The 12730-nt window shown below is 38.8% G+C and overlaps 1 protein-coding gene and 1 long non-coding RNA gene across 7 annotated transcripts in view; one reads left to right on the top strand and one right to left on the bottom strand.

Moving 5' to 3' along the window:
• The first annotated feature begins 700 nt into the window (after nt 1-700).
• LOC100749014 (tau-tubulin kinase homolog Asator) overlaps nt 701-12730 on the top strand; it is a 12826-nt gene continuing 796 nt past the window's right edge. Inside the window, exons 1-14 of one of the 6 annotated variants that reach the window (XM_003491823.4) lie at nt 701-1060; nt 5122-5254; nt 5374-5521; nt 5657-5871; nt 6300-6569; nt 6773-6859; nt 7025-7306; nt 7392-7560; nt 7671-7981; nt 8084-8380; nt 8547-8831; nt 8947-9214; nt 9413-9796; nt 12277-12679. In XM_003491823.4, the coding sequence (XP_003491871.1) occupies nt 1053-1060; nt 5122-5254; nt 5374-5521; nt 5657-5871; nt 6300-6569; nt 6773-6859; nt 7025-7306; nt 7392-7560; nt 7671-7981; nt 8084-8380; nt 8547-8831; nt 8947-9214; nt 9413-9796; nt 12277-12679 (3260 nt within the window). In that variant the 5' untranslated portion in view covers nt 701-1052. The other 5 variants (XM_012389219.3, XM_012389218.3, XM_033322510.1 and 2 more) reach the window with 5 other exon arrangements.
• LOC117152078 lies at nt 2438-3664 on the bottom strand. The gene is made up of 2 exons (XR_004462312.1): nt 3304-3664; nt 2438-3004 (listed from the first exon to the last, which is right to left on the bottom strand). It is a non-coding gene; the product is annotated as an uncharacterized LOC117152078 (long non-coding RNA).

Genomic DNA, 12730 nt, shown 5'->3' with positions numbered 1-12730 from the left:
TACATATACTTTATGCTTGTAATTGGCGGAATTATCGGATTTCTATTGAAATCAGTTAAATCTTTACCGATTTTCTTTTCTCTTGATCAAAGAACGAAATTTGCATTTCTCATCATCGTCGACCATTAAATATCAAATACATACATATTTGACATGAGATCACTAATAAGTGGACATATCATAAACTGATTAATCAACTAATCGATTAGATATTGTATATGTAATTATATAATTATGTATTATGGAATATAGAATAACAGTGAAAGATTATGGAAGATTATGGAAGATTATGTAATTGCTAATTATGCGTGAACAATAGAACAATAGACTAGAATAGATACACGTTTGCAAGAAAGAAGAGAGAAAAACAATTTGATAGATGTGTACCGAAAGCGTGTAGCTGGTATCAGATATACTTACGTACATATACATATGTAACAGTAGCGTCCGCAATCGGTTCGGTTCAAGGTGTGCGGCTTCGTAGGCCACTACCGAGGGGGGAACGGGTTGGATGGCAGGGACGATCGAGGAGGGAAGGAGGCGGCGATGGAAGAAACGGAACATCACGCTGATCGTGCCTCGTGTCAGTGTGTGTCCAATGTCCAATGCCAGTGGAACGCGACGATTCGCTTTCTGGCTCTAACTCGCTCGTCGTCAGAGAACTTGGGCCACCGGTTCGTAAACGAACTCACGGTGTTATCTAGATCGCGGCGACGAATTGTATTCGTTCGCTGATTCGTGCCCTAGATGAGGAGGATCGTGAAACCATTCACTAGAAATCGCGCTACGTTTATATCGATTCCATCCGAGTAACCGATCGAATTGTTCGTTCGTTTCTAGTGCCGAATCTCGCATCGATCGACGCATCGATCTACTATTACTATCGCCCTTGCTACTGTTATCGTTGTTACCACCGTCCGCTACACGCAAACGTCATCGTAATTATTCTACTTGACGTCGTCGTCGTCGTCGTCGTCGTCTTCGTCTTCGTCTTTGTGTAACCAACTTTCCACTTGGCACAATCTTTATGTGCTTTGTCTTTACTTGAAACTATGAAGTGGTATGTGATTATCTCTTTTGAGATATACCCTCAAATTTCGACTTCCTACTCAACTTTTTTTCCTTTCTATCCCTTTCCAGGAAAGAAACTTGTGTTCCTTTTCTATATGTTTCTATATCTTCTTTGCGTTCTCTAACCCGCCACTTGTTTTTACCTTTCTATATAAATACGTAAGTTTTACCGAAACGCCTGACAAATTGCGTATTTTGAACTTTAAAAAATTACGTACACGAACGTGTTCGATTGTATCCATATAATATATACGTAATACATAATATATGTATAACTTTCAAGTTTTTATAATTTAAACATGTCTATGGGAAAAAGAAGCAGAGATGAATGATCGCAACAAAGATGCTTAACATTGACACTGGCTAAAATTTACAAGCAGCAAAGCTACTTAGAAAAATACCTTGGCGCGGAGAAAGATGCTACTTTACGTTTCATGACACGCACACACGCACACACGCGCGGGCGCGCGCACACGCACACACACAAAGTGGGGTCGTTTAAAAATAGACGTTTAAACTTAAATTATGCCCTCTGGCGAATGGAGTTAGTAATTTAAGCATTTCGAAATTTCATTACTCGATTTTTATTAAACATGTGCGAAAAGACGGTCGAACGCTGATCAAAAGAACAATTGCGCGTCCTCCTATTTAAAATCTTATTCGAAATCCAAAGAACCGTTGCGAACACTTTAATCGTCCAGTAAAATATTTCTTCCTTTATCAACATAGGTCGCGAAATTCTAAAATGAAAGTGATTGTATCGTACGTTTGCATTCATAAAACAGCTTAAAATCATTTAAATTTATAGAAACGCCTATTCACAATCGGCAATCGATAGTTCATCTTATTAACTGTAAATTAATTTTTCTACAAAAAGAAAAAAAAAACGTTCAACTTTTTTATTTACGATTATTATCTTCTGCATACATATACATGTGTGTTGTTTCTTTTTTAAACGATAAATAGAATCGACCCGAATAAAAGAACAATTCTTACCTTGAGCATGACATTCGTTCACGAACATGTGAGAAATGCACGGCTTCTGCGTGACTAACAATAAATTCGCACGCACGCACGCGATTCGGCCATGCCGTTGTTAGGTATGGTATCTGGACCAACTCTCAACTATATATCATGTCATTTACTTACATCGATCAATGTCACTAGCTGACTTAATTTGTGTCTAAACTTTCATAGATATAAAGATATCTCTTTTTCTCATCTCATCCTCAAACACATACAAATTTACAACTGCAAAGCTAAGAGAACCAGAATCTGTTTGAAATTAAAATCCTAGCCCCAATGGCTAAACATTGCCTTCGTTTACGTATTTCCGGAGAGGAAGTAACAACTTTTGAATTAGTTGTTTCGAAAAGAGGTGTTAACAAGTTCGAAGCGATTACTTACATATGTAGACCTTAAAACCGTTCACATTGGGATATACACACGCATAAGTAAGTAAATACATATATATAGGTATGGTTAGCTGAAGAAATACTTATCTGGAAACTTGAAAAATACTTGGATACTTTTTGAAAAGCTCGAAAATACTCGAAGATCGGCACACATGTAAAATGTACACTTACAGTTAATATGTAACAAGTTTGTAATGCCTTCCGGTTTTTAAAAAAGTATACTCAATCTGTAATATCCTCTGCTCGCATCGCTTAAAATTATATTTTCATAGGTCCAAATCTCTTATACATAAAGTGCTTTCGTTTCATTAGAATCATTTACAAAAAATATATACGATTTATGCTACAAAAATAGTAAAATAATAACGGTAATCGTAGTACAAAAGAATCGTAAGTACCACGAGCACGAGTATAAATACGATACAGCGATCGATATGTCTTCTATGTAAGTAGATAGGTACTTGAATCGATTTTGCATCGTGATACAAGACATGAGAATTCTTCGGATTCATTGATTCCTGTTTAGATAAAAAGGAGAAGCCTTTATCATCTACTACTGTGTACACATCTAAACGTGTTATCCTCCGTCTTATTCTTAATGACAATGAAAGAAATTAGTCAAACAGGTGAATACGTCACGACACTGTTCAAGGTAGTATCAAAAAAATTTGACGATCAGTAAAGTTCAGTAAAAATCATTTACAATTGGTAATGCGCGTATCCTATCTTATTATGTCGAACGTAATAAAATATATAGCTATGTAATACGTGTACATACACAGCTATTACTCGAAATTACTAAAAAAGGTGTACTTACAGATTTGAGTCGTTTCCTTCTCATTAGCTTCTTCTAAGCACGAATACTCTTTATAATATTTTTTACTTTTGCGCATAGTCATGGTGTAGCCATTATTGAAGCTATTAATAAAACTGGAGACAGATAAAATATAATAACAATTATCTATACATACATATCAATACATACGTAAAGGAGCGTAACATGCAAAACAATGGATGGATACGTGAAAATGTTAACGGTAATAACTTTTTGCGGTGGGCGCTGTTTTGTAACACAGTAATAAAAATAGAATGGAATGAAAGAGGAAACGCTGTGAAATACGCGGTGAATTTTTATGAAAGGAAAGAAGAAAGAAGGAAAGAAAGAAAGAAGAGAGAGAAATGCGTACGGCACGGAAGGCCTAGAACGTTTAATTCCGAAATACTAATGATTGAATCGCGAAATGTTTGAAATCATAGAGGGAAAAGATAGGACGGTGAAGATCGATCGAGCATTCAGGTCGCTATCTTGCGGCGTTTATAAGCATTACGAATGCCGTGGTACGAAATCGAAAAATGGCCGTTCCATCGGTGTTTGACGGGCATATCTACTAGAGCATTGATGAACATATTTGATATGTTTGATCGGTGGTGAAAATAGTGATCGTAAGAGTAGAAAGAACAGTGTAATAGAAATTCGGATAAAATAAGATTAGGAAGGATCGAAGGACCGCGTTCAAGTGAGAGAAACAGTTAGGAAGGATTGGTGGGGTAGGGTGGGGTGTGGTAGGGTGAGAGTGTGGGAGGGTGAGCGAAGGAAAGGAAAGGAAAGGAAGGAGGAATACGAAAGGGTGAGGTGAAGACAGAAACTAATAGGAAGGGGAGGAAGTAGTGGTAGAAAGAATCGGGGAAAAGGGGGAAAACGAGGGAAAGAAAAGAGATGGAAACGGGAATCGTGCGGGATCGTGAAATAACATAAAGCACTGGCTGAGAAGAATTCGGATTGTGTAGAAACGTCATCAACGATTACCAAACGACATTGTTAGTGCAAATGAAGTACTAATCATATTTGGATTGGTTGGTGGATCGTGCGCGTTGAATTTAGGAAAAGCTAAATGATAATGCTATAGTACAATGAAAAGTTCTACGCGGCTAGAGTTTTTTTTTTAGGACGAAGGAAGCAAAGCTATATATCTTTTCCTTAGCTGCGCTTCCCCTCTTGGTTTATAATCACTAAGCTCGGCCTTGTTCGGCTCTGTTCGTAATAATAGTTAATCCAAGCTAGAACAGATTAGAAGCTCGAACAAAAATTTCTTTGGCGAAAATTCGCGTTGTTGCGGGTACGAACAGAGAAATTTTGCAAGCGATTCGGGGCAAGGATAGCAGAAGGAACCAAACGTGACACCAGGTGACGGGTCGAACGATTGAACGTGGTTGAACGATTGGTAGAGTAGACGATCGCCCCCTTCATGCCCGATGCACCCTTTGCTCGCGCGTAATCATGGCTGCCTAACACAGGGCGCTCAGTATCGACCAATTTCCTACTGTAATCGTACTATAATATGCTTTAGGTTAAAAACCTAACCTGTCACAACCGTACAGGGTGTGTCGTTTGTCTCACGTTGACAGCTGTAAAGTTCGCTGCGTCGGGTCGAGCTGTTTCGCATTCCACTTACTGCATTACGTCGCGATTCATTTTGATTCTTCTTCCATCTTTCTACCTATTCTTGCTTGCTCGCATCGTTGCTTGTCGCGTATCGGCCAGGGGCTAATACAAGACCGAAGACCTACACCAGCATGCGAATATTCTTTTTAATTTTTAACGAATCTCGTAATAGGGTTCGCTTGCGCATTCTAGGCATCCCGATCACTCTACTACATTGCAGCCAAGGAATGTAGGCGACGAAAGTACGGATCAGAATAATAATATAACTATGATGAGCGAGGATTTGCTGCAACCTGGCCATGTGGTCAAAGAACGCTGGAAAGTCGTGAGTCAATCTATATCTTCTTTTCTAAGTCTCCTTCTTTTTCTTTTGCTTCTCCAAACTACCAATTCCCAAAGTATCTTGTCTATTTTAGTTTACCCAGTAATTTCTTCTCTATGCAGGTCAGGAGAATAGGAGGGGGTGGGTTTGGTGAAATTTATGAAGGGCTAGACTTGATGACCAGAGAGCAAGTCGCATTGAAAGTTGAATCAGCACGTCAATCGAAGCAAGTTCTTAAGATGGAAGTAGCAGTATTGAAAAAACTTCAGGGTATGTTGTAATCTTATAATTATATAGAACTAAATTAGCGTAAAGGCATGATTTATATACAATATATACATATAATACCCAAGGTAAATATCGCTTTTATCTTTGTTAATGAATGCTTGTCATTCCCTATTGCAGGCCGAGAACATGTGTGTAGGTTTATAGGTTGTGGCCGTAATGATCGATTCAATTATGTTGTAATGCAGTTGCAAGGAAAAAATTTAGCCGAGTTACGACGTGCTCAGCCTCGTGGTGCTTTCTCATTATCTACTACTCTCCGTTTAGGACTTCAAATTCTCAAAGCAATCGAAAGCATACATCAAGTAGGCTTCCTTCATAGAGACATCAAACCTGTAAGTTTATCTTAATTTGTACAACATTCTCAGAATAGTGTCTAATTTCAAGAAAGTTCTTGCTATTTCTTCCTCGTTGTCCCTATTATCTTTCGAAACCAATTTCCAATTTGTATCGATGTAATGATTTCCATGTTCTTTTTCCATTAATGTACAATATACACCTATGATCGACCAATGTGTGGGGCATCGCATACGCATATTTTCTTCCAATTTCAGTCGGTCACTTTTACCATTCGCACTTTTACCATTCACTTATTTATATCACATCAAAATTTATTATTATTATAAAATTTATGTTCAATCGAGATAAGATACATGTTCATTAATTAAAAGATGATATTGATACTTCACGAAAATGGTATTCGTTATTAATGGCTATGGCAAAAGTTGCAACTCGTTCTGTATAATTAATGTTATCTTTGCAGTCAAACTTTTCAATGGGACGACTTCCGCATACATCGAAGTTAGTTTATATGTTAGACTTTGGTTTGGCTCGTCAATTCACGACGGGTACTGGTGAAGTTAGACCACCTCGTAGCGCGGCAGGATTTAGGGGAACCGTCCGGTACGCATCGGTGAATGCGCACAAAAACAAAGAAATGGGCAGACACGACGATTTGTGGTCATTATTTTATATGTTGGTAGAGTTTGTTAATGGACAACTTCCATGGCGAAAAATAAAGGATAAAGAACAGGTATACCAATGTTACAAGTATTCTTGGCTTAATTGACCGATACGCGTCTTCTTCACCATAAAAAAATGATCTCGCCTAAGCTTTAATGTATCGTTTTTCCTTTTCTCTCTCTCTCTCTCTCCGTCTCTAACTTTTTCCCTCCCTCCCTCCTTCCTTCCCTTTCTCCCTTCCGCGCCTCATCCATCTTTCGTTTCTTCGTCTAGGTGGGTCTCATGAAAGAAAAGTACGATCATCGCTTACTTTTAAAACATCTTCCAGCGGATCTCCGTGTTTTTTTGGAACATATTCAGGTATGCGATCTTAATATTCTTTTACATGTTTCAAAAAGCCAGCTATTTTTATTCAATATGGTTATGTGATATATAACACTTAATAGATAATGATACTATTATAATAGATAATGATACTTCTAATTAATGCATGTGATCGAGCAATGAATGGAATATCCTTTTTAGAGTTTGGGATACGCAGATAAACCAGATTATGCGATGCTGGCAGGTCTATTCGAACGTTGCTTGAAACGTAGAGGAGTGAAAGCTACTGATCCCTATGATTGGGAGAGGCCATTTATATCGAACGAAAGTTTACCGACTACCAGGTCTCTACCTAGTAACTACCAGGTCGCCATGCCTCCAGTACTGACCACAGCTACTACGATCAATCAAGCACCGACCACGCCGAACGTCGATACGAATAATCAAGAAAACGTCGAACCCGATAACAGAAAGGAATTAGACGTAAAGAGATTAAATAGAAACGTTTACTAGATATCACTAGCTGCGTATAAATTACGGCGGATATATTTCAGCATATATTTTACAGGCACAAATGGATTATGAAAGTATATGTAGAAGAAATAAACAACGTGGAGTAGAAGGATCTTCGGTGCCGTTTACATCAGCTATCAGCAATCACGGCCGAGATAAAAATTGTAACGCCACAATACCTACAATGGATAACACCCATCAACAAGCTGGGCAACAGGCTCAAGGTTGTTACCTTCAAAATAAGATTTCATTTATTAGAAAATATCTTAAGCAAGTGCTTAGCTTGATACAGTCATGTTTGTTCGCGTGTACCTTTACCATTTCATTTCTACAGACTCGCCTAAAAAGAGGCGTGCAGTTTCGATGGCAGCAGAACCACAAACAGGCGTGGTAGACAACGAAGGAGACGCTTTAATGGCATCCGCTCGTTCTGCTTCAGAAGTTCCTCGCAATAAAATTGGAGCTAATGCTGCAGCGCCATTAAGGAAATCCGCAAGTGGCGCAACATTTGCTCGATTACGAGTAACATCTGCGCCCGAGACAACGCCTGGCGAACCTCCCAGTCCTCGTGTACAAACCGAAGTCGATGCCTCTTATTGTTCCTACGACGTTACCAATCCAAAATACGTTGGCAATCAGAGCCCCGTGTGTATAAAATCGTAAAAGCTATTTACTAAACTCAAACAATATAAAAGATTGTTTGTTTTTAATTCATGTCTATTCCTTTTTGGATGTATATCCTGACAGGTTACGGAACAAAGAGAACCATTGAAAAGAGAACCGCGAAGAAGAACAGATGGACGTCAACAAACAAGAGCTAGTCGCGCCGCAATAAGGGACTGTTCCATAACTCAGTTCGCGCAGATAGATGACGACAATGTATCGGCGTTGCAACAAGTGACTAAAGGTGGTGGTGGCCTGACCCTCGCTTCTCAGTGGAAATCACAATTTGACGATTCTGAAGAGACTGACAACGAATGGAAAGGAGAGAATTTACAGAGTCCCGAGCATAAAGGGACCAACATGCCAATTATGGTTCCGCAGGTAACTGTTTAAAATGATCATGTTATCATAAATTACGTTACAGAATCCAATTCCGATAGTCAAGTTTTTGATTAAGTTTTACATACAAATAAAAAGTTTCCGCGGTCTGTTTTGCCACGCATTATTGCGCATAATTAATTTGATCTTATCAAATTTTAATTTATAGTCGACAGCTGGTAGTGATGCTGTGACCATCGCAAGTTCAGTACCTGCATCTATCGATGCGAAAACGACAGTGGTTCAATCAACCACGTCGATCGCACCGCAACATTCGATAATACCAACTGCCCTCTCACGAATAAGTGAAGATTCTACGAAGCCTGCGGCTCCTCATAGGTGCTTAAATATTGCTGGCATTGAGAAATATCCGGATCTTCAAAGTGCGCTTCCTCGCGCTTGGAGCGTTCCTGCGTTGGCCCCGCATGTTCGCGCGTACCTCGAAGCACCGTTGGTCCGTAACCATTATATACGCCCTTCGATATATGTATGATATATATATATATATATCATACATATTTGAAGTTTTATAGAGCTTTGTTTTATAGAGTATTGTTTTCCAATAACAGGTTCAACAAGCCGCATTCGATGATTTGTTGTACGAGGTTGATGTCATGAGAAATATAGCTACACGTTACGACGAACCGAGACAAAGCCCTCCGCCACGAAGGGCGAGCGTACCAGCAGTTGCTTTTTCACCACCAAACACAATACCCAGCACACCTGGAGGAGAAGAAGAGGAGGAAGCAGTAGCTGGAAGACTAGAAATTAGAGTAGTTGATGCAACAGGTGGTGCAACCGTTGTACAAACCACCGCGGATAGAGAGCCGTTGCAAAGTAAATATAGAAACGCTTTAATTCACTATATCTTTACCCGACCTCGAAAGTTTTCAAAGATTTTGTTACTATGTTGCCATCGCAGTGCTGTTGTTGTTGTTGCTGGCGGTGATATGTTTTTGTTGTGGCTATTATCGTATCATATCATATGTCGCTATTACCTTCGTGATTTTACATTCATTTAATGCAATTTTATAGGAAAAATGACAAACGGTACAGTAGACAGTCCGGCTATCCTAGAGAATCCTAATCCGGAAAGGGAAGAACCATCGATATACGACGATGCTGTTGAAAATCGAGCGCCTATCGATGATACCGTGCACAAGGAGAGCAACACTATCACTGCCTCGACCACTATACCGAACGTAGTATCACTTCGCGAATATAAGGACGATAAAGAAAAGGAGGTCTCTAATAGGACTTATAATACTGTCAGCAAAATTCCAATTCCGGTTAAAAGTCCGAGATGTTCATTATCGGAATCAACACCAGAAACGAATACGCAAAATACCAAAAGCATCATGGGAAATGAAGTAGAAATATCGTCTACACCTTCGGCTACAGCCAGAGAAAAAGACGCTAGTTAGTAAGACTTTTTTTTTTTTTAGCTTACACTGTAATTTTATCTATCTATTTTAATTTTACCTATCTTCCCGAACTCACATGCGTTACATGTTTTAATACTGTACAGATTCGATTGTACAAGTTTTACGATTTCTGTTCTTCCTGTTCTTCACGAGTTTGGTCGTTTTTGTAATTGATAAAGTTTACAGGCTGAGAATTCCTTAAAAACGACAAAGCCATCGTTGATATATATATAATATATATTGCTTTCCTTACAGAATTACAATGTCCCACTTCTACACGAATATCACGCACAATACCCGATAGCCACTCCCTTATCGATTTCAATGTCCTTGAAGTATGTTGTCAAAGTCATCGTTCTGAACAACTTTATTTTATAAATATCACGACCGCCCAGCCTTAGATTTCGAGTTATACACGCAAGTATGTTTGGTATTACATATGTCGCGTAAAACTGGTTTTTAATATATCGCATAGACCTTTTTCAATATCTTCATAGCAATATATAAGCAATGGGAAGAAATAATAAAAATTTCAGTCACTGAATTCCAAATGAAAAAAGGAATAGGTAGGATTAGGCTATTGAGAAGTGGTGGCGAGCCGCGTGGAGCAGTATAAATGGGCGATTTAAATTCAATAACGTTAGAAAAAAGAGAAAATACTCGGTCTCCCAGGGATAAGTACTACATGTATTCTATCAACAAATTTGTCAGGAACTTATTTGTTACAAGCGTGCCCGGTCACCATGAAAGACATATATCGGCTGTATAACCGAGCAGTAACAATACCAATTATAGTGTAGCTACAGCAACACAATTATAATTGGGACACACGCGCGCATATGCACGCAATAATTATAATATCTAATATACAGTCTTGTATAAAATATAGAAAGAAAGTACATACAAATATAATACCAAAGTTTTTTGTATAACTCGAAAACTAAAACGAGAGCGCCCATTATATTTACATATATACGAAGAAGTTGTTCAGAATGATGATCTTGACAATATGTTAAAAAAAAGTGGTATCGAAATCGGCGAGGAGTATATATATATATATATATATATATATATGTGCTGAAGTTTTAATATATATATATGTCGGAGATGAAAGGACATCGGAGCCTTCCCTTTGGAACTTTGGGAAAATCCCTTAACACCGTAATCTAGATTCTATCATAGGCGTAATTAAACAATTGTCGTCATTCGATTCGATTGTATTCGTTCGAGATTTGTGATAATGAGCTTGGGCTCGAGACGACAATCATTCGCCAAACGTAGCCGCGGTCACGGGATGAACGCTTTGTCTGGCAGAGGTATGGAGTAATTCTATAGCTCTCCTTAAAAAGGAAATAGTTGTGACACTCGACAGTAAACATTGCAACGGTCACTGTCCCGTAGTTCGCCACATGCAGACCCTATTCTTCGAATAAGATGATTGCCAGATGTCGATGCGTCCCCACAGTACACTCCCTCGAGGGCGGCTAGCATCTTTTTCTAACCACCAACATGGAAATTGACCAATTAACAGCAACGTCAGTTTCCCTCACATTCTGAAGTCCTTAGACGCACCCCGTCATAGTTTTCCTCTGCAGCATCATCGCGACGGAAAGTCATTCTCTCGTGAGGTCGTATTACGCTCGGTGGATATTCCATGTTTTAACAAAGAGTTAGTTTAGTTATACTTCCACCGTAGCCAAGCAAATCGAGTACGATTTGAGCTTTGAAAGAAAGTGCATCCTCTTATCCCGTCGACCGCGGATTCGTTATTGAGCCTAGGATCATTGTCATTAGCTTCCCGAGTATCTAAGTACCACGGTTACTTGTCAAGTTCTGTAATAATCGTATTTGCACTAGTCAATGTCGTCTCTATTGCATAACGACAATGTGTAATCCAAATGAAGATAACCCTAACCCTAACCCCTAACCCTAATTCTAATGTAAACTCGACATATATATTAAACACACACATATATTAAAACTTCAGCAAACAATCAATTCAGAAAGATTACAACGAGGAAGAGTACGTTATAAGGAAAAATATTTATAATCGTTTGTTTGGAAAATTATAGTTTAAATTGTTTAGTTCCACTTTCTTCGTTTGCCTTTCTTCTACCTGTAAAGGTGCCCAGCCACAGAGATGCCACAGAGATGCCACACAGTACTATTATCGTTTGAAAATTGTACATCTTTCCTTCGACTATTACTTATTCTTTTTTTTATTACGTCAGCAATGCGCTCATGTGTGTGCGTATATATATGTATGTGCACACATCCGTTGTTTGATAAATTATATATTGAAGATTCTAAGAACATGTACTATTAAATCAAAAGGTTTTCAATTCTTAAGTAATTGGAAGAAGGGAAGGGAGGGGAAGGAAATGGAAAGTTGTATTTTTCGTATTTTGGACAGCAATTTAAAACGATTAGGATTGGTTATAGCTTCTTAGCGATACTAATAGTAATAAATTTTAGCTGTCAAGGGCAAACGCTTGACAGTGGAAGTATTGCGACGCTGCTTGGCATTGCCCGATGAACCATCGATCTTTTCACCTTTAACGTCGGCTAATTCGACAGAAGATGAAAATTTAACTGGATGTACTCCTGCGTTACGTCGCCGAAGGCAAAGCGAAAAATATGTGACCGATGCCAGCCAATTGAATCTTCGATTTCAAAGACCGCAACGCAGAATCAGGTCCCATTCTGAAGTATTATCCAAGTTTTCTCCTAGAGGAGTACCTTCGCATCTTTTAGGAGAGACGACTAAACGTACCGATGAGAGTAGCGACAATGACTCTGATAATAGTGGTCCACCGAATGCTCAACCTCCGCCACCTCCTACATCTCTGCCTCCTCATATTGCAGAAAATAATGCTAGGTATTTATATGACTGTGGTGTGTGTGTGTGTGTATATATATATATATATAT

The sequence above is a fragment of the Bombus impatiens genome, unplaced genomic scaffold (assembly GCF_000188095.3).
Source record: "Bombus impatiens unplaced genomic scaffold, BIMP_2.2 scf_0640, whole genome shotgun sequence".
Taxonomy (NCBI): Eukaryota; Metazoa; Arthropoda; class Insecta; order Hymenoptera; family Apidae; genus Bombus; species Bombus impatiens.
This window is presented reverse-complemented; position numbering and strand designations above follow the sequence as displayed.